At 38.3% G+C, this 22,587-nt stretch overlaps 1 protein-coding gene across 1 annotated transcript in view; it reads right to left on the reverse strand.

Annotated features, from left to right (window-relative positions):
• The window catches only part of SIM1 (SIM bHLH transcription factor 1), a 79,231-nt gene that overhangs the window by 24,015 nt on the left and 32,629 nt on the right, over window positions 1–22,587 (reverse strand). The window contains exon 10 of the mRNA XM_063707792.1: window positions 10,700–10,868. Within this exon, the coding sequence (XP_063563862.1) occupies window positions 10,700–10,868 (169 nt within the window). The remainder of the gene's footprint in view (window positions 1–10,699; window positions 10,869–22,587) is intronic.

The following is a 22,587-nucleotide window of genomic DNA, read 5'->3' on the forward strand; positions in this document are numbered from 1 at the left end:
CAAATTCAACTTCATTAACTCTAGAAGGGTCAAATCCCACCATATACTGCCAAATGAGGCATTGCTCTCTTTAAATTTACTCTTTAGTTTTAATAATATTTTATTCTATAGATTTTGTTAAAATAAATTTCCCTAGATACGTTTTGATAGTAGATTCAGCCATTCTCCTCCTCTCTTCTTTTAAGCTGGGGAGCGGAATCACAAATTGCAGCATCACTTCCATTAAGCCAGAAGGAGAGGCTTCCCATTTGATTTAGCACAGTTGCTCCACCCGCTGCCTGATTTCTTTTTTGACACTAACTCTTCCCCAGATCCAAACCACACTACACTATGGAATTGTGACATGCTGAACATAAATTATGACGTATATCCAGGAATCTGTAAGGATGAGAGACAGAGCTGCAGCTGTGCTTTGATGGGTGGATAGGATTTGAGAAGCAAGTTATCCTCAGGCAGAATAAACAGACTCTAGCTAAAGTGGAGTGCTGACATGGGGGCAGGTTTGGCAGGTGGACTGGAGTGGGTAGAATGAGGCAGGCAATGGGCCAGACTGTCAAGATTGGATGTCATACTCTAACCAATGAGGTGGCTCTGTAGGTATTTAAGCAGATAAAGTAAGGCATAATGAATATCATATTTCAGGAATCTTATCCTGGCAGGAATGATCAGAGACCAAAAGAACAATAAAGAGGCAGATGAAGTTCTCTAAATGTGATGTCCTCTTCCAGAGAGCCTGGAACCAGACAAAGACAGTGAGGAAGGAACAAGAGTCCAGAAACATTATGAAGGAACATGACCCTCACAAGGCCTTTTATGTCCAGAATATCAAAACCAAGCCAAACAAAGAGAAAATAGTTTAAGATATTTTCCCTTTATTGTGGAGAAAATCTATCTTTCATAAGCATAACACTATTAAAGATGTAGAACAAAAAATGTATATAAACTATTAGAAGAAGAATAAGAATGTAATCTAGAAAGAGACTAGTTATCATGAGAACTGAGCCCTGGAACTAGGGCTGAGCCCATAAACAAACATGGGTAACTGAGATGGAAGATAGGGTCAAATGGCATTTCCTACACAGCCACTCAACTGCCAGTGCAATTATTTTATTATCAAAACACACATACAAAGTAAATAACAGCTGTCACATATTTCCATTTTGTACTGGAGACGACAGTGAGGACATGAAGTCTAGAAAGCCCACCTCAGGACTGGAAACCCTGGAGTATGAGACAGAGAGTGCTCATTCAAAATTTTACTCTCAAAAGAACCCTTAGATTCTACCACATCTAATTCCTCCTCAGCACTCAGGTGTTTGATTTTTATTACACAATGTGGCATTTGTCAGACCATCCCTAGGTTGTTTTGTCTCTTTACAGATGTTATACATTTCTTAGCAGCAGTATGTTCCCCTCTTCTTGGGGTTTTTATATCTCCACAGACAATTAACAAAGTGTCCGCATACTTTTTAAATTTATTTATTTATTCATTCATTCCATTATCATTTAGTGAGTAAATACGTGGATGCTGGGGAATAGAGGGGGATGGAGGTGGATATGAAAAAGACATGTCATTACTTTCAAAGAGATTATAGTCCAAGAGAGGAGATATGACATGTCTAGAAGGCAGTAGAAGGCAGATTATTCTAAATAGGGGTCCAAAGGAGAAATATAACTCAGCAATATTTTATGAAAGAGGTGGCACTCAATCTGGACCTTAAGCAGAATTTTGAAAAATAGGGGCAATGCATGCAGAAATAAATGCATAAGCACAAACATGGGGGCAGAAAAAGACAAGGCATTCACCAAACAGTGAGTAGGACAGTCTACCTAGATCACAAAGTTCAGGTAGGGGACCAACAAGAGAGAATGCGGGGAAGGTTATTTAAGGCCCAATTATAAATGACCTTGAGGAACAGCTAGGGCAGTGGTGGGTCTCCAAGCACTAACATGATCAGTGGTCTCTGATCATGGTCTGGGAGACACGGCAGACTGGGGAGGAAAATTTTCCAAAACAGGGAGAAAATTAAGATGCTGTTACAATCATCCAGGCTGAGGGACCTCCCAGGACACAGGCAATGGGGGAAAGAAGATCAAATGGGTGAAAGCATAGAAAATCACATCTTGGGCTGGGCATGGTAGCTTGCGCCTTTTATCCCAGCACTTTGGGAGGCCGAAGCGGGTGGATCACCTGAGGTCATGAGTTCAAGACCAGCCTGGCTAACATGGCGAAACCCCGTCTCTACTAAAAATACAAAAATTAGCCAGCCGTGGTGGTGGGCGCCTGTAATCTCAGATACTAGGGAGACTGAGGCAGGAGAATTGCTTGAACCCGGGAGGCAGAGTTTACAGTGAGCCGAGACAGTGCCACTGTACTCGAGGCTGGGTGACAGAGCAAGACTCAAGAAAGAAAGAAAGAAAGAAAGAAAGAAAGAAAGAAAGAAAGAAAGAAAGAAAGAAAGAAAGAAAGAAAGAAAGAAAGAAGGAAGGAAGGAAGGAAGGAAGGAAGGAAGGAAGGAAGGAAGGAAGGAAGGAAGGAAGAAAAGAGAGAGAGAGAGAGAGAGAGAAAGAAAGATAGAAAGAAAGAAAGAAAGAAAGAGAGAAAGAAAGAAAGAAAGAAAGAAAGAAAGAAAGAAAGAAAGAAAGAAAGAAAGAAAGAAAGAAAGGGAGAAAGAGAGAGAGGGAAGGAAGGAAGGAAGGACGGACGGACGGAAGGAAGGAAAGTCACAGCTGGGTGTCAAGAGTGATCATGAGTCTGGTCCTTGAAGGGGCACCCAAGCTGCACCAGGAGTTTATTAACTGTCATCTTGCAGCCCCTCTGCAAATCTTGTAAACAGGGATAAACCCAATCCTGCTGATAACTCCCCTTAACATGTGAGCTCTCTAAGCCTAGGGGCTATTGGTTCTCTCACTATCTGCTCCCAACTCCTGCCTCCAGATCATTGCTGGAAGGGCAGGTCAACTCCCAACACATACCACCACCACCACAGATACCACACTGACACCACCACGTTCCTTTATCTCATTACATACTACACGTGTTTTAATGATGTTTACATTTTAATCTTCCCCACTGAATGTATAAGCTCTGTGGGGTGAGGATGGTATCCTCAGGACTTAACACTTCTCATCACTCTCCTGCTTCTTTCTCCATCTACCCCATCACCTTGGTGGGAATCATCCATCCATTCACTCATGCACTCACTCAATATCTGTTAGGACCTCTAGGTGGCCAAGGCAATCTGGTTACCATGGGCAACATCTCCTATCCTCATGAATCTTATCTTTACTGCCCCATAGTTTCTTCCTTTTAGCATGTCGTTGTTGCTAGGTCTAATTTCACCTTCCTCATTTATGCCACTTTTTCTCATTTTTTCTTCTTATTGGTCTTTTCTTATTCAATAATTCCTGCTGCCTTACTTAGAAAACTAATGTGACTAAATCTAGCCATCCATTTACTTAATTTTTGTGAGATTTGTCATCTTTAAATTCTCACTATTAGGAATGCATTCTAAATGCCATGTATCAGTGTGTATTATGATGTTATGATAGTAAACATCAATAAAATATTATACCTAAGATACATACCCACTTAAGTAAACAAACAAAAAGGTATACAATCCTATATCTGATTCCATGTACCTACTTTATCTACCATAAATATCTATTTTATACTGTTGTGCTCCAAAGCAAGGTGAAGGCCAAATAAGTTCTCTAAAATGGCTTAGATAAACTGCATTGGAAACAACCACTTTTGCCTATCCCTACTGTTAGTTCCCTTCCACCTCTTTACCCTTCTGCACACTGTCTCCTAAAATGTTCCCTTTCTCTATGCTGCTTTACCATGCATATTCACTCAGCAAGATTGTGCGTCCTTCATAGCAGACTTCACTATAACCTATTTGAAATAAGGCACCCTGGTTCCTCCTGAGACCCAGGATAGAAAAACAGGATAGTGACAAATACATTTGGGGTTATAAGGAAGTTAATTAATGGAGAATAGTATGAACAGAATGTGATTTCATAAAGCAATCATGGAGAAACCCTGTTTGTAAAAAGGGATGGATGGGCAGAAGCCAACAGTCCCTGGACACCACTGTCTGCCCCTCGCCTCAGTCATATGCCAAGAGAATAAAAGGGCAGAAATTGTGGCCTTGAGGCCCTATGACCAACGACATCTTATAATTCCTCTCTAACAGGTTAGCTTTGCCTCCCCAACTAGACCCTAGTCGCTTAAGAATTCACCTATATTACTTTATTGCACATCATAGTATTTAACTAAATGCAAGAGTTAGTAAAAACCAAACTACAGAGGCCTCACCCCACTGAGTAAAATGTTTTCTAAAATAATAATCTGAGATTCATTTATGAAAACCATCTAAAAAGATTATAAAGGTCTACTCTAATAATCTCCTAAAATTTCAACAGGAGAGGAAGACTAATCTCAAATTTATCCATGGACAGGAAATACAAATAAACCTATCTAATATAAGACTTTCTAGGAAGATAACCTAAATTTTTCTGGCAAAATGCATTAAAAATTTTTGTTGTTAATGGTCAAGGATTACACATTTGGGTGTTACATATAAAACATGAAATGAAGGAATAGCTATACCAATAGAAGTGCTATGTATAAAGGGATAACTATGCTTAAGAAATTATTGACCCTTCTGATATCTGTGACTTAAAAAGTCAGTCTCTCAGCATAGTAGTCACTGGTATATTTTTGAGACCAGAGAAAACCTTTGCAAAGGAAGAGTTTCTACCTTCACCAAAAGGAAGCCAGATTGCTGGCAATGAAAATTAAGAGGGTTCTGTGGGATTATTTAAGGTAACAGATGTGGAATAAAATCTGCAAGTGTTACAGTGTATCTGTAGCAAGTGATTAAATACTTTCAGATTTCAGAAGCATACAGTCTTCTGTAGGCACTGTTACTACTGAATTATATAGTGTATTGGTTATTACTGACTAGGGAAAAGGCAAGAGGAGGGCAGGATGACACAATAAAACAAGATGGCACGCACTTTCTGTAATAAATGTAACTACAAACATGCCAGTGAGAAGTTTAAAAGGAAACTCTGGAATGAGGAGGCAATTTATTCACAATTGACATGACGAAACCATGGCAAGATAACATCCAACTGGTGTTAATGTAGCTATAACTAGTTTTATTAAAATAGACAGAAAATATTGCAGCAATTTCTAGCAGATAAAGTCTTTGAAATAAATTCTATAAACTCAGTTTTTCTAATTCAGCAGAACTATGAAAAATACATTGCTATTTTCATAAGCATAACAAATGTCATAATAATAAAATACAACTGTCATAATGGTAAGATTGCCACCATACAGCAGCACAGTAGCTATGGGCAGAATCTTTGGAAATTAACTGTAATATTTCTTACAATTTTTCGAAAACCATTCAAAACAATTTTATTTTGACCTCTTCTGTCCCAAGTAATACCTTTGTAACTGAGTCATTCATTAAGTGGCCATAATATAATCAAGTCTAAAATCATTCCTAAGGGTATCTCATACCAGAAAGGGACCTAAAGTTTCATCTATTAATGCGGACAAACTGAGTGGTGGTTGACAGAGCAGGAGCACCATCATCTCGGACAAACACCGCCACTTTAAGTTCCAGCTCCTTTTCTAGCCTTATGCATTTCAAGGAAATCACTTTCCTTCTAACTACAAGGAGCCAGAAAGAGCAGACAGTAAAATACAGATAAGACAGCTTGGGCACAGAGGGAGGTGGTGGGAAAGTCTCTTGGGTAACTGCCAAACTTTACCCTCATACAATGGGCCCCAGTAAAACAGGGCGCCTTAATAAGCACATTCCTTTTCCTTCAGGTTCACTAAGATAGGGAAGCTAAAAGCAGACTCAGGGGGATGCCTGCAGCTGTGTGAAGATGTATGGGAACAGACATACAACTCTCCCTCCCAGATAAGCACAACAAAGAGACACAGAAGCAGTCCAATCCCCTAATAAACTCTCTCACCCTGAATCCTTAAAAACTCTTAGTCTGTAAGACAGTGTGGCTCTGACCTAACTCAGCCAGAAGTCCCTCTCAGGTTCATTTTCTAAAATAAACCTGTCCTTGTTGACTGGAGAGCCACCCTTCATGTTTCTCTCCTCTTTCTTTAATTCTTACAGTGGTAGCAAATTACAATTTGTGCATGTCTTGCATATTAGTATAAGGGTGCCTAAATAATTCCAAAAAGCAGTGTTACTGTCAGACATTTGTTAGGTATCTGTTAGAAATCTAGATATGCCTAATACATATTAAAGCAAAAAGCCTAATGAATAATAGTGATAGAATCATTAAACCACCATTTATGTAAGTAGCTAAAGAGGCACAAGACATTACCCTATGAGTCCAATTTTGCTTTTGCTCTGGAAACCGCCTCTTGAAAATTTTGATGAGGATTTGCATGCCAAAAATATGTAAATATGTAGATAACAAAAAAGACTGTCACCTTATTTTTGAAAAAATGGACAGAAATATTTAAAATTAAATACAATTAAAAGCTTTATCATTTAGTCACTAAAAAGGAATTTATTTTGCAGCTATTAACACAGAAAGGAGAATCTGATATGTGTGTCAATAACTACTAAAAGTAAGCTTTAAAAGTATAATTTCCAACTAAATCCATAATGATCAGAATATATTTATGACAAGAAAAGATACAAGCAACAAGAGATAAAACATTCTATCCATTCTTCCTCTACAGTCCCTTTTATTTCAGGAGAGAACTTTAGTTTAGATCTTCATAGACTCATGCCAGACTATTAAAATTTGTCCCCTAAATAGTTTTCCTTGCTTCAATCACATTAATCCTCTCATTTCCTGTTCAAAACCTTTACTAGTTCTCAAAAAAAACAAACTCTAAACTCTTTGGCCTAGCATATAGTTGGTACCAATCTATGTTTCCAAACATACCACTTCTTCTTTGCTCTCATTAAAAGACACCAACCCTCCTCCACTCCACCTCCAGACCCAATCACATTAACAATTTATTCCTGCATTTCCTCATAATCTTAGGCTTCCTGAAGTCCCCTCTCCTCTCCCTTATGCCCATATACCTGAGTTCTACCCTCGACGCCAGGTCTTTCACAGCACTTTCCTCAGCTAGGCCAGAGTCCATATTGCTTACACCACCAGCAATGTCCTTTGTATACACCATCTCCTAGACAATAGTTATTCTAGTATATAATTTATGACTTCATCTGTACTGCAAAACTTAAGGATATTTCTTTTACCACTTCCTTATAGTCTAGCACTTTTTAATCCAACCCCTAGCTCCCAACTATTTTGATGGCCAGAGAAGTATCTTTTTAATGCAGGTATTCAGCTAGTGTCTGTTAAGTCAAAAACACATAATAGCAATTATGCGTGAAAATTAAAAGTGAATTATTCCTTAACAATATACAAACAATTTGGACCAGATAAGATTTTTGAGAAGCTAATTTAAAAAAAAATTTGAGAATTTAGAATCCAAAATGGAGGACTTCTAAGTTTCTTCTTCCAACAGAAACGGTGATGAGTTTGCCCTGGACAACATGCTTTTCCAGTGTGCCCCAGAGGAAACTCTCAGCCTATGATAATTCACTGTAAATGCCTGCTCACTTGTCTGTCTATATCACCAAGGATAGCTTGGTGTTCCATTTCTGATCCCTAGGTTATCAACAACCCATGCAGTAGGAACTCATCAATGATTGATTTAGCACCATGATTATCTAAACACAATTAAAGAATAACTTTAACTAGGCACATAAATGTTAAGTAAACTTAATTTACGACTGTGCAATTTCAAATGAGACATGTGGTTGAAATTCTAAGGACTAGTTTATATAAGCATTAACCACAATAACAAATACACAAACTTCAAGATAAATCTTATGTGGACATATGTGTGTGCATGTACATTTCATAGAACATTTCTAGAAGAAAGAACAATTTTGGAGAGAAAAAATGAAAAATGGGCACTTGGGAGGCTGACGCAGGAGGATGGCTTGAAGCCAGGAGTTCAAGACCAGCCTGGGCAACAAAGTGAGACTCCCATGTCTACAAAAAATAAAAAAAAAATTTAAAAATTAATGGGGCACATTGTTGTGTGCCTGTAGTACCAGCTACTTAGAAAGCTGATACTACAGGGAAGTATTGCTTGAGCCTAGGAGTTTGAGGCTGCAGTGAGCTAGGATCTTGCCACTGCACTCCAGCCTGGGCAGCAGACTGAGACCCTGTCTCCATAAATAAATAAATAAATAAATAAACAAATAAATAAATAAAATAAAAAATTAAAAAAGAAAATTTTCTACTTTCTACTCATCTGTGTTCCTTTTCTTTAAATCATAGAACGTGTATAACTTTCCAGTTAACTCCTTTCTGCCCACCCTCACCACATGGAAGGGGTAGTCTAATGGTAGTTATAACATTTAGCATCCTGTTAGAGTGAACTAATAGAAATGTTAGATGTTAAGAGCTGAGTATGAAAGAAAACAAAGACTAGACAGTGAGGATTTGGGGGTCCAATAGGGAGATTTTATTTTTGTGGCTTAATTTCTATATAACAATAGACAAACTCCTTCTACTTAGTACCTCCTAATTTAAATTCTTCTTTCAACTATGTGTCCAACACATCTATACATTAAAGGAGAGAACTACCCAAAGCCATAATCCATCTTTCCAAGCAGTAAAAATAAACCATAAAACTCTCTTGCCAAGGTACAAGATAGCAATAAGAAAAGCTTCTCATTAGATGTTCCATAAAAAGAAGCAGCTCCTGGCCAGGCATGGTGGCTCACGTCTGTAATCCCAGACTTTGGGAGGCTGAGGCGAGCAGATTGCCTAAGGTCGGGAATTCAAGACCAGCCTGGCCAGCATGGTGAAACCCCATCTCTACTAAAAATACAAAAATTAGACGGGCGTGGTGGCAGCACCTGTAATCCCAGCTACTCAGGAAGCTAAGGCAGGAGAATCGCTTGAACCCAGGAGGCAGAGGTTGTGGTGAGCCGAGATTGCACCACTGCACTCCAGCCTGGGCAACAGTGTGAGACTCCATCTCAAAAAAGAAAAAAAAAGAAGAAGAAGAAGCAGCTTCTTCTCTGCAGTGACTTTGACTAAAATATATATTTTCTAAGTTAAGTGCTCAGTACTTATAATGGAAGTTGTACACTGAAAAACATCTGGGCATCACACATCTACTCTCCTTTCTTTTGCCAGAGTAAAGAAACCTGATCTTCTGTGGAAGACCATGTGACATAAGTCTCTTAGAGGCAGAGACCATGTTGTGCTCATCTTCATACACCAAGCCACTAAAATAATCTAGCAAATAGTAGCCTCTTAGTGACCACTGGTTCAGTGAACAACATTTTCTCAAATAGTATACACTTACAGATATCAACAGAATAACATAACTCTGACAAATAGGAAAACAATAGTTTCTATACCTACTGGATTGTCATTTTTACTTACAAAATATATTTAAAAATAAATGACAAAGGCCACCTTGATGAATAAGTGACTCAGAAACCAGTTTGTTTTTGTTTTTGTTTTTGTTTTTTTGAGATAGAGTCTCACTGTTGCCCAGCCTGGAGTGCAATGGTGCGATCTTGGCTCACTGCAACCTCTGTCGCCCAGGTTCAAGCCATTCTCCAGTCTCAGCCTCCTGAGTAGCTGGGACTACAGGCACATGCCACCACACCTGGCTAATTTTTGTATTTTTAGCAGAGACAGGGTTTCACCATGTTGGCCAGGCTGGTCTTGAACTCCTGACCTCAAGTGATCCCCCACCTCGACCTCCCAAAGTGCTGGGATTACAGGCACGAGTCACCATGCCCAGCCTCCAGTTTGGTTTTATACTAGCCCAGGAAGCATTTGCTGAGCTACTCTAGTGAACTGCAGGAGGTTTGACATGATGCTATTAAAAGAGAAGATTGGAGGTGAGGTGGCCACAGGATATTGGGAGTGGGTAATTCTCAGTCCTGTCCTACTTCCTTCAGGCCAGGAGAGCTGTGTACACACCTTGACACAGTCTAGTTTATATGTCTGTGACTGAACAGAAAAATAATTTTTTTTTCTTCCAAGAACCAGGAATCCTATTTGTACCTTGCAGTGTTTCTGGAATACTTCTTGGGTCTCATCTTCTCTCTACCTTGCAAAGATGAGCAGAATTTGCTTTTCCTACCATTCCTGCCATCTGGAAGACCCTCTTTATTTCATTCCTTCTAGTAAATAGCCAGTCTGTGTTCAAATTGCATGGGAACATGCATCCTTGATCCTTTGCCTCCCCCTCTTAATTTTCTTCTTCTTTAGTTCCTGTCCCAAGATGCATTTTTCTACATCGAGCTCTTGTTTCCTGTATTTTGTTATGCTGGCTACATCATTCTGGTCACTCACTGGGTGGGAGGGAAATTCAGGATCAATCTCCTCAAAATCACAAAGAAGTTATAGTTCTGACAACAACCAGACTCTCATGACCTTTATATTAATGCAGTAAACCACAAAATTATTTCAAATTTTTACTAGCAGTTAATTTAAAAGGAGGCAGATAGTTTAGAGAACCTTCCAGATTTATAAAAGTTTTAGTTATTAAAACTAGATAATTCATTCCAAACAGTTTTAATACTTTCTCAACTTCAAGTTCAAACCATGTCGCCAAAAAAAGAAAGTTGCAAAACAGCAATGCACTTACCTGAGGGTATGGGGAAGTCCTGGATTTTGACTTTGAGCTGGAGAGCCGGGATTTGGCCCCCTTTCTGTTGTCAGTCATGGTGGGGGTGGAGCTGCTGGTATAGGAGAAGGCTGGTTTGGAGGCTGAGATCTGATCCAGGGAGAGCTGCAGCCCTTTGTATTCTGTGTCTCTGCAGGGTGGGAGGACAAAGCCCTTAATCAGCCACCATAGGAAATGGATTCATGCATACTCTTATCAGGAATGATAGTAATCCGAATTTGAAAAGAAGGCAAGCAAAAGTTAGCCCTATAACTAGCTTCCACAAGTACCTGGATTATTCTAGCAAGGCCTAACATTTAACTAGTGTGCTGATAATAATGTATTTTTCATTTTTTTCATTAAGTGGAAAATAAACACATAATTCAAATTCTCTGCACTTCTGTGAGCTCTTTGATGAGATATGAATTAAACAACCTACTCTGCAGGTTTCTTATGTGGGGTGGTTATCTGATGCTACCAGATTATTGGTAGCATGTCTACCACCAATATAAGGAGAATGTCTACTTTCAGCTATTCTAGGATCAATCATTCTGGTAAACATTCAAAGCATTTTTAAAGTTAGCTAACTAGTTTAAGCAGGATTATAAATAGTTAAAAATTCCTCTCAACAGGTTAGTTCAGTTACTTTAGGTACATTTTACCACCGTTCTTTCCATTCCTTCCTTTATTCAATAAATATTTATTGAGTTCCTAATATACACCAGACTTTGTGCTACAGGGGGAATGTAAGAATAAATAAGATACCTATAAACACTGCCCTTGTGTGGATTATAATATACTGGGGAGAAGAAACAGTAAACAAATAAACATACATAATAACTGCAGACTGTGGTATGAAGCTTATCTTAGGAAGCTCATTGCAAAGGTATACTTGAGATATCTAGAGGCTAAAGATGACAGCCTTGGCCTGCCCATAGATACAACCTCTACTGGCTTCTAGACAGCAGCGAATCTCATCGGACTCCTCAGTTTTCATAAGAGGATATTAACCCTTTCCACTGGCAGCCAAAATAAAATATTTTAGAGAGTCTTCTTTATGAAGACTCATGGGAGAATTTTCTCTCAGGTACCAGAACTCGCTGGGCTGCCCCTGGGTAATTGATTTATTTTGATCTCTTGAACACTGTGAATCATACAGCTCCTCACGTTCCCCTCTTTGCACTAAAATCAAAAGTCCCCAAGCCCTGAGTCTGATTTATAATCACTTCTAGCAAGTGTACAAAATCCTCACGGCATGCACTTTGTGCAACAAACTCCACTGGCTTCTTTTATTTTTCTTATTTTTCACTTTCTCTGATTCTCTAATGAGTTTGCCTTTTAAATTTTTTTACATGCATTTTTAATAGTCTTTGGATTGAGAAGCGTATAAAACCTGATAATTTTTTTTTTTAAGACAAGTGTCTCACTCTGTCACCCAGGCTGGAGTGCAGTGGCATGATCTCAGTTCACTGCAGAATCCATCTCTTGGGTTCAAGCGATTTTCTTGCCTCAGCCTCCCGAGTAGCTAGGATTACTGGCAGCCACCACAACACCTGGCTAATTTTTGTATTTTTAGTAGAGACAGGGGTTTGCCATGTTGGCCAGGCGGTCTCGAACTTCTGACCTCAGGTGATCCACCCACCTTGGCCTCCCAAAGTGCTGGGATTACAGGTGTAGGCCACTGCACTGTAATCCTGATAAATTAATAAAATCATATATGTAAAAGTGACTGGCACATTCCATGGATCAGCAAATATTCATTTATCTTCTTTTCTTTGTCCCTATTGGTTCTTCTATAGCAAGATCAGGCAAAAGCAAAAATATAATTCAGTACTTGAAAATCGCTAATAGAGTAGATTTAAAGTATTTTCACCACACACACACACGCACACGCACACATAATGATGAATATATGAGGTAATGCACATGTTAGTTTGATTTAGATTTTCCACAATGTATACATACATTGAAACATCATGTTGTACATCACAGATATTCATTTTTTACTTGTCAATTTAAAATGGACAAAATATAATTCAGACAAGGAGTCTCTTAAGTGAGTAAGAATAGAAACCAGTTAAAACAGCTGCAACAATATCACTGCCACCAAACACAGGGCAGTGATGTATATCAGCAAATTACGATGGCTTACTATCAAATAATCCATCCACTCAATGCAAGCTTTCTTTAAAAAAAAAGTGTTCTTCTACATAAGCAGTAAAAATTTAGAAAGTGAACCTGCAGTTTGTCTTTCAGGCTTGGGAAGTCCGATCCCATCACTGGTCTACTTTTTAGCTCTAATCAACTCCAAGGACCATATAGACTCTGAGCACTCTGTCAGAAATGCAATATCCTCCAAAATGTGGCTCCCACTTATTTTTCTGACAATATTTCAAAATTTCCCTTCATCTACCCCTTGCTTCATCCAAACAGTTGTCCCTGAATTGACTTTAAACTCTCTTGGTTCTTCTTAACCTGTAAAACTCTTCTTAACTCCCACTTGCCTCTATGAAGCCCCTCCTGACTGCTAAAGCTATTTATTCAATACGTATTTACTGAGTGTCTCTTCTGTATGCGGCCCTGTTCTGGGGGCAGGGAGACATCAATGAGCACAATGACTAAGTTCCTACCCCTCATGAAGAAGGTACCAGGGCCAGTTCCTGAGTATTGTGGGGAAGGAACAAGAACTATCCTTTTCCACCTCTAGCCTTACTTTTCAAGTGATTATGTCTTATCTTTCTCAGTGGATTCTAAGTCCCTAGAGGACAAGAGTTAAGAGATATTTTATTATATTCCAATGGCCATTTGCACAGTATTTCACATAGAAGGAAGAGGCAGAAGACAACAAGGATGAAACTAAGAAAGATTGTTTTCCCCAGTGACCACTAATAACTTGCAACCCAATATCCTTTCTGCATGAGAAAAAACTCAGATGGGCTGTGAGTCCTCTGACCTACCTGCCATTAGACATCAGTGAGCCAAGTTAACTGGACTCTAACAGGAGGTAGAGCCTCCACTCTTGGGCATTTCCTGTGTCAAATGCACTTCCGTTCATTGGACAATAGTCCAGTAGACATTTAGTTCCTGCTTGACAGGATCTAGACAGACAGTAAGAATTGTGCACCCATGAAAGTTTGGCCAAATAACTTGGTAAACCCATTCCTAATGCTGCATCTCAGCCCAGGGATTTTATGGCTATAAGCAGTGAATAAACAAGGATTTATTTTTCTCTTGCACACTTTCAGACCCCACCCCCCTCCCACCCCCCGCCCAGGGTATGCATCTCACTGTTGAAAAAGTCTTAGCAAAATTTTTACACTGCTTCTAATAACAGAAATACTTCAAATTAAATAGGTTTAAATAACATTTAAAACCAAGACATGGTTTTAAATTTCACATATTCACATGAAAACTAAAAAATATAAGAAGAGTTATACAAATACTCTTGATAAATTAATACAAATATCAATGCTTTGGTACACATCAAAAATACAAAAATAATCCACCAAAATTTAACGGAAGACCATGATGGCAGGTTGATTGATCAGTGGTTTAAGCTAACCTCTGCTTCTATGTATAGGCCTCAATTTCTTTTTTGTAACTCATATGGATTTGGTGAACTTTTTTATTTTGTTCTGTTTTGTTTTGTTTGAGACAGGGTCTCACTGTCTCATCCAAGTTGGAGTGCAGTGGTGCAATCTCGGCTCACTGCAGCCTCAACCTCCCCAGCTCAAGTGATCCTCCCACCTCAGCCTCCCAAGTAGCTGGCACTACAGGCATGCACCACCATGCTCAACTGATTTTTTTTTTTTTTTTTGGTAGACACGAGATCTCTCTGTGTTGCCCAGGTTGGTCTCATACTCCCAGGCTCAAGCGATCCTCCTGCCTTGACCTCCCAAAGTACTGGGATTACAGGGGTGAGCCACCATGACGAGCCTTGGATTTGGTGAAGTTTAGATGAAATATTCTGTGAAAAACTCATAGCACAGTGCCTAGAACATAGTAAATGCTCAATAAATAGTATCATATCCTACCTTCCAAACTGTGACAATTTTTGGCACCTGCTCTCCCCAGAACAATAGTTTCACTTTGGTAGTGATTACAATACATTTCATTATAAAAACCTTTTGCTGTATTTCTTTCCTTTCTATCCCTGATATGGTTTGGCTGTTTCCCCACCCAAATCTCAGCTTGAATTGCATATCCCAGAATTCCCACGTGTTGTGGGAGGGACCCAGGGGGAGGTAATTGAATCATGGGGGCCAGTCTTTCCCATACTATTCTTGTGATAGTGAATAAGTCTCATGAGATCTGATGGGTTGATCAGGGATTTCTGCTTTTGCTTCTTCCTCATTTTCTCTTGCCACCACCATGCAAGAAGTTCCTTTTACCTCCCGCCATGATTCTGAGGCCTCCCCAGACATGTGGGACTGTAAGTCCAATTAAACCTCTTTTTTTTCCCAGTCTTGGGCATGTCTTTAATAGCAGTGTGAAAATGGACTAATACAAACCTAGACCATTTAAATTTACTGTTACTTTTTAGCTTCTAAAATCTATTGCAGTATGGCCAGAATACTTTTTAAGGTAAGTTCTTTATTGCTAAGTCAGCAAATGGGGACCTTATGCTCACAGTCACTCTGAGAGGAATTTGGCCTTCCTGCTTCTCTGTTCAAAACTCCAACAGCTCAAAAGATGTGCTAGGATGGAAAGCACAATAAAAAATACCCACTTAAAGCCATTTCAAATACGGTTGATGTGCTGCCAAGAGTGAATCTGAATGGCAGATTCACTAAGAACAAAGCATTTGTTTTACTTTTAGAATTCTATTAAATTGAGCGTTTCATTTGTATAGCTTTAAGAGCTAGATGCTGATGGGAATCACATTATGAGCTCCATTTTCTTCCTCCTAACCCAGACACAAATTGTCTGGCCCTACCCTCTTCCTTTCATTTGGTGAGGCACTTTCTGGTATCGCATATGTCCTCAAAGTTACATGCATGCTCAGTAGAATCATGTATTTAATGCTTCCTCATGGAGTGGAACAAAATAAGATACTCAGCTGCACAGAACTTAGACTCTTAAATCAGTGTGGTAAAAAATTTGACTTCTCTGATTTTTCTAAATGAATGACAGCACTGCTCTCCTTCTAAAGTTTTCCTGAAAAGTGCCACACAAACCCTGTTTGGGGCTCCGTAAGGTAACTTTCTCAAGGGCAGTTCATGCTGTTCTCCCAGACATGATTGGCATATGGAAAGGAACTGTGGCACATGCCATTTGACATATCCTTCAAAAGGCTACTGAGGAAAAGTTACATTTTTTTCTCCCTTCAATGATTTGTAGAGAGCTCCACACATCTTCAGGTGCCTCAGCTCTGAAAGCAGTCTGAAATGGGAAATTTGCAATCACTAGGAATTGCAGCTTGTCAATCTCACCCATATTTGCACAGACCAAAGTAATCCTCTTATTCCATTATGGGCAGTCAGAAATCATTCAATTTGCAGAATTAACCATCTGAGTCTACTTTAAACTTTATAATAGTCATGTACATATTTGAAATAACTCAAATTCCAATAGAGAAAATGGGGCCATTTTTGTATCATTGGGCTTCCTCAGCCTTCCCTTAAGCAATGCACCGTGACCACTCATGAGGCAAATGCCAACATGCCACATGGGAAGCTCAGTGTGACACCCTTGGAAAGCCAATAGAAGGTGTCTTCACCACAAAAAGGCATTGTCAGTTCTAGAGAAATGCATTAACATTATTTCTATCATTTCAACTGGGAGAATGGCCTCCATAATACCAATAGCCAAACTAATTTACAAAGAAGTGTGGAACTATTTACAATTTCAAGTGAGTTTGAATGAGTGTACAGAGAAAGCAATCAACAGTATTTTATCAGTTCTTGTTGATTCAAGATTATTTGCAAGAACTTTTCTCTTCCACCCCATCATATTCCACTTTCATTTTAGATTACTTTATTTTTGCTTCTGTCATGTCAATTTGGAGTCTGCTGGCCAATCTGGAGTTCTTTGTTGGCTTTATGTTATGTGGCAATTCTTAAAAGAGGTTGCCAGATTTCCCGATTGAGCTATTTTTTTAAACAGCTGAAGGTGATCAAATTACCAAGGAAAACGTGGAAACAAAGACATACAATTGATTTGGCTCCAAAGGCGCTGATTGAAATAAGCAGAGGATTGCATTAAACCGTGATCGGATTAGGTGGGAATGACTGCGCCTTACACTAAACTTTTTAATTGGATTCTAGAGTCACTGTTACACGAAGTGCATGACCTTCTTTATATTCTGGCAGAGTTACCGCCTGGCCACTGGGTAAACCTCCGCAGCAGAGAGACCTACTTTATGTTTCATTTTCAAGCTCCTATGGAGCCCAGCAGAGAGAGCTGACAAGGAGGAATACTGTGAGGGGCTCACAGACTAAGACAATCTGCTGGGAAATTAGGCTAAGGCACCCTTGGAAATGTAATAGTCTCATACTAATAAGTGGATTTATGTTTGCTCCTTGTAGTTTTCTCCATTTGATCTGGTGATTTTAATAGTTTTCCCAAAGTCTTTGGTTTTACATAAACATACATTGCCTCTGCCTAGAAACCATCTTTCTTCTCCACTTTGAAGGTTTCATCCAACATGCTATGGAGTGGATGGCATCACAAGGGTAAGGAATGGTTCAGACACAAAGTTTGCTATCACATTGTAATTTCAAGAAGGAAAGACATGAGTGTAATCAACAGGCAAACAATAACAGCCAAAAAGTAAGGCAAAAAAATTGTGAAATGTTGATAAGATGTGGCAAAGTCAGTCAGCCTCATAACAGAGATTGTGTAATACCTTCACACCAACCCATGAAACAAGTGGAAATATAGCTAAATCCAGACCTGCCATCACACTACATCTAAATTTGTTTCCTCACCCCTCCAGGCCACAGTGATTTCTCCCAGCTCCTTCCTCTGAGTTCCTATACCATTCACTGCCTCAACCACTCATCTAGCATTTCTAATGTTCTGTCTTACAGTGTGGTGGCTTCATATCTTGATAGCCTCTTTCTAAATTCCTTCTCTTATAACAGCCTTTATTTACTGTCTAGACAGTATCTCACATAGAACAGATGCTCACTTGCAAGAGATTAACAAAATAATCATCTTTTAATAAATTTTGCTTATCTCAAATCCAAATGAATAAAAGTCCAAATACTGGTAAATATATTTATATAAATGAGAAAGAGATACCTACTAAGTAAGTGAGTTTATGTGAGAGATTCTTAAATTCTCAGATTATAATTAATAATGATCATTCTGAAGTTCTGTGAGGTCTTAAATTTAAAAAAAGCAAATCATGTTTTACTGTTACTCACATTAATAAAAGGTACTTATTTTTATGAAATTATAATTCAGGCTCAGCATATGTGATACTTAGCCAAACTGGAATTTTAAATTAATTTCATCCTCAACCATTTATTTGGACTATTACAGTTGTATTGAAGGAGTTAGAAAGATAGTGTTTTAGACGCCCAGAGAAATAACTTCTGCAAATCAATAATAAATACAATATATCTGCAATAGAAAAATAAGAAAAAGATATGAACAATGCACAAATTGCTGAGAAACATTTTTTAAAGATTTAACCTCATGAGTAAAATGAATTAAAGCAGCTAACGGGTGCCTTTTTCGCTTTCAAATTAGCAAAAAATTTTAAATGACAATAAATCCAAATGAAGATAAGGTGAAATGAATGGACATTCTTATATACTACTAGTAAGACAGTAAACTGGTAGTGTTTATCAAGAGTTTCAAGAATGTTCATACCTTAAATTCAGCACACTAGGCCCCCCCCCTTATCCAAGGGAGTACATTCTAAGACCCCTAGTGGGTGCCTGAAATCATGGATAGTGCCAAACCCTATACCTACATTATAGGAAATGCATGTATAGGAAAATACACACACTTTATTATATACCTATAATAAAGTTTAATTTTAAAATAGGGTATAATAAGAGATTAACAATAAAAATTGGTAATAAAATAGAACAATTATAATACATGCTGTAATTGCATGTGAACATGTTCTTTTTCCCTCTTTCTTAAAATATCTGATTGTATTGCACTCACTTATTGTTGGACTACAGTTGACCTCATATTACTGAAACCACAGAAAGCAAAACTGTGGATAAGGGGGGACTATGGTAATTCCACCTCTGGGAATATATCTTATAAAAATAATTAGAAATAAGTATCAAGAATCTGTATACAGGGCTGGGCGCGGTAGCTCACACCTGTAATCCCAGCACTTTGGGAGGCCAAGGCGGGTGGATCACTTGAGGTCAGGAGTTTGAGACCAATTTGGCCAACATGATGAAACCCCATCTCTACAAAAAATACAAAAAATTAGCCCAGCGTGGTGGCACATGCCTGTAGTCCCAGCTACTCGAGGGGCTGAGGCAGGAGAATCACTTGAACCCAGAGGCAGAGATTGCAGTGAGCCAAGATTGCACCACTGCACTCCAGCCTGGAGGACAGAGTGAGACTCTGTCTCAAAAAAAAAAAAAAAACACACTATATACAAGGGTGTTTATCACAGCATAATATCTTCAGTTTAATTATAAATAATCAAATAAGAAGAACCAACAATAATAGAATTACTAAATTATGATATATCCATGTGATAAAATATTATGCAGTTATTAAATATTTTGACTCTAATGACATAAAATATACCACAATAAAGTAAAAAATTATCTCTCTTTGACATGTACTGTATATGCATATTGAGAGATAATAAACTAAAATATTTAGTTGGTATTTGAAAATGCATTAAAGATGTCTTTCATCTTCTCTTTAAACATCTCTGCATTACCTTAATTTTTTCTCTAGTATGTGTGACTTTTATAATCAGCAAAATATTTCTTTTTAAAAAAACACTAATTGAGGGAAATTTCAGATACTTTCATTTCATATTAAAACTTTCTTTACATTTCCACAATTTCTTCTTTCTGTATATTAAATTACAAAAGAGAAAACACTAGTAAATTTCTTTTCTCAAGGTTCAGCTCCTCAGGTATACCAGCTGTAATTTTAAAATATCCACATGCTGTCTCAGTGCCTGCATGTTTCACTCACTTTCTGATCTGTTTACCACCCCTCCTACCTTATAGAATGATCTGTCTCTGAAGCCTTTCATGTGAGCTATATGACTTTCTGTTTCCTTCTTAGGAGAATATAATTTAAATTATTACCATAATTGAAAAAAAAAGAAAGTCTTGTCATGTAGTTTCTTAAAACAATTTAGTGTCATGTGGCTTATAAATGGTACATTTGTCATTGTTCAAATGAAGTAAACCCTAATGTGGGGCCACATTTCTTGTTCTGAGGAACTTTATTATGCTCAGAAATTCATTCCATATTTAGCTACTAAAGTTTAAATATATTTGTGAATCCTTCAGGTTGAAGTTGTACATTCGACAGATCTTATATTCTTTCTGTTTCTTATTTTCTTGGAGGCTGGAGGAGGGTGTTGGTCTTTAATAGTTAGATCTGAATAAACACAAAATATGCTGCCCTTTCAAATGAGGCATATATTTAAAATTGTCAGTCTCTTCTTCCACAATCTAAACCCCTAATTGTAGCCCACTTCTAGAAAAGAATCAAATATAAAGAAAAAGTAATATTAATATCATATTAATATCAATCACATTTATATTAATTCTTTTATTTTCAAAAATAGGAAATAAAATACACATATGTTATTCTGGCTGCCTCTTTTCCATTATTTCCCACCTCCCCACCCTCTGTGTCCATCCCCCTCACCAGACCCTTCACTGTCATTTATTAAGCTAATGTTTTTCAAGTGTATGTTCCCTTTAAAAGTCTTCCAATACCTAAGAAAGATAAGTAATGGAGGATCCCATTACTGAACACCTTATATTTGGTTGAGGTTCTGTTATCACAGAAACAGCTTTCCTATCTAGTTCTTAGCAAAACTGATTCCTAAACCCTAAAAGTATCCTCTAGTGGAGGGGTGAAGGGAGCATACCTCCTGTTTTCAGCTCCACACAAACTCCAGGAACAAAAAAAATACCTGTAATAATAAAATAATTTTCCACAACACTGGGAAATTTAGACCCCATACCCAAGGCCACAGAGTCCCCAAATTCCCCACAGGATCTCACGTGGGGAGACCCCATAAGGCCAAACCTCACAGCACGGTTGGAAGCTCTCCCCTTTTCTGTACAACACAAAGACACTGGCATTTCTGTAGATTATAGAAAAATAGAGCCTCAGATTCTGAACTCCCCAGGAAATGACACCGCAAAAAATGATGGCATGATGCAATGTTTTCAAATGCACAAATCTTCATTTGCTTAACTTAAATATTTTAAAATACATCCTATAACATTTATTCTTGATTAAACCTCTTCTAGATAGTTAATCATTAATGGTTTCTTTACAGTTGCTGTGCAAACAGTTCATTCATACCTATGACATATCAAATCTCATAGACATGTTCTTTAATTGGATTCATTTATTTCTAATCTCCTTAAAGCCCTTACTACTGTAATGCTTGGCTAAATATACATTAAACTCTCTTATTTAAATGACTAAAATAAATTTGAGATTTATTTTATGAATAAAAATTCACAATTCAACAAATGTCCTACCATTATTAGTAGTATTATTCTGTGCTTCAGTATTCAGACATTATTTTAAATTGCCTGGTAGATAAATTGTGTTTAAACAAAATAAGTTCTGAGTATTTGCTAGAGATTTTGGATTGCCCACTAAAACACCAAAATTTTCATTGTCTCTATCCTTGAAGTCAGAGAACTTGTATAATACTACACAGAATACATAGTTAACAACAGAGCCCATTACCAAAGACAGAATAGGCAGCAGCAGCCGGTTTTTATGATTTATAGGGCTTGAGAAAGTTCCCTGGCCATGATGAAGATGTCTCAATAGTGGTCCAATAGCTGATGCTTAAAATTCGTGTATTCATATTTTAATCTATTTGTCTTAAGCCGATGGCCCAGAAAGAGATAATAGTAGGGCTGGATGAGTGATGGCTCATTCATTGGCCAAAGTGGGAGGATTGCTTGAGGCCAGGAGTTCAAGAACAGCCTTGACAACATAGCAAGACCCCATGTCTACAAAAAATAAAAAACAATTAGCCAGACATAGTGGTGCACATCTGTAATCCTAGCTACATGAGAGGCTGAGGCAGGAAGATTGATTGAACCCAGCATTTTGAGGCTGCAGTGAGCTATGATCATGCCACTGCACTCCAGCCTGGGTGACAGAGTAACACACTATCTCTTAAAAAGAGAGAGAGAGATAATAGTGTATGCCTCATTTGTTATCATTTATTGATTCAGTTTATCAGCTACTTTCCTGAAAGCAGTAGTTCTAAAACTTCAGCACGCCTCGGAAGCACCTGAAGAGTGTTAACACACAGCTTGCTGGGCTGTTTCCCTTAGAGTTTCTCATTTGTAGGTCTGGGGTTGAGCCCAACGATTTGCATTCTTAACAAGCTACTGGGTGGTGCTGATGCTACAATCAGGGGCCATACTTTGAGAGCTAAACCAGTTGTTATCTGAGTGGTTGTTGTTGTTGTTGTTGTTGTTGTTGTTGTTGTTGTTGTTTTTGTTGTTTAAATGAAAGGAATCAGATGAAAGGGGACCACAGAGAAGATAAGAAACCACTGAAAAGGGAGGGTTCCAAGGACAAAATTCAAGCTTCACACTTTCCCCAAGGCGTACCTCACTGCATATCTTCCACTGAAGTACTCCCACCCCTACTCCCAACTGCTTACTTCCTCCCAACCTCCTTTTGAGTGCCTCTTACTTCTGCAGACCCCAAAA

The sequence above is a fragment of the Gorilla gorilla genome, chromosome 5 (genome assembly GCF_029281585.2).
Source record: "Gorilla gorilla gorilla isolate KB3781 chromosome 5, NHGRI_mGorGor1-v2.1_pri, whole genome shotgun sequence".
Classification (NCBI taxonomy): Eukaryota; Metazoa; Chordata; class Mammalia; order Primates; family Hominidae; genus Gorilla; species Gorilla gorilla.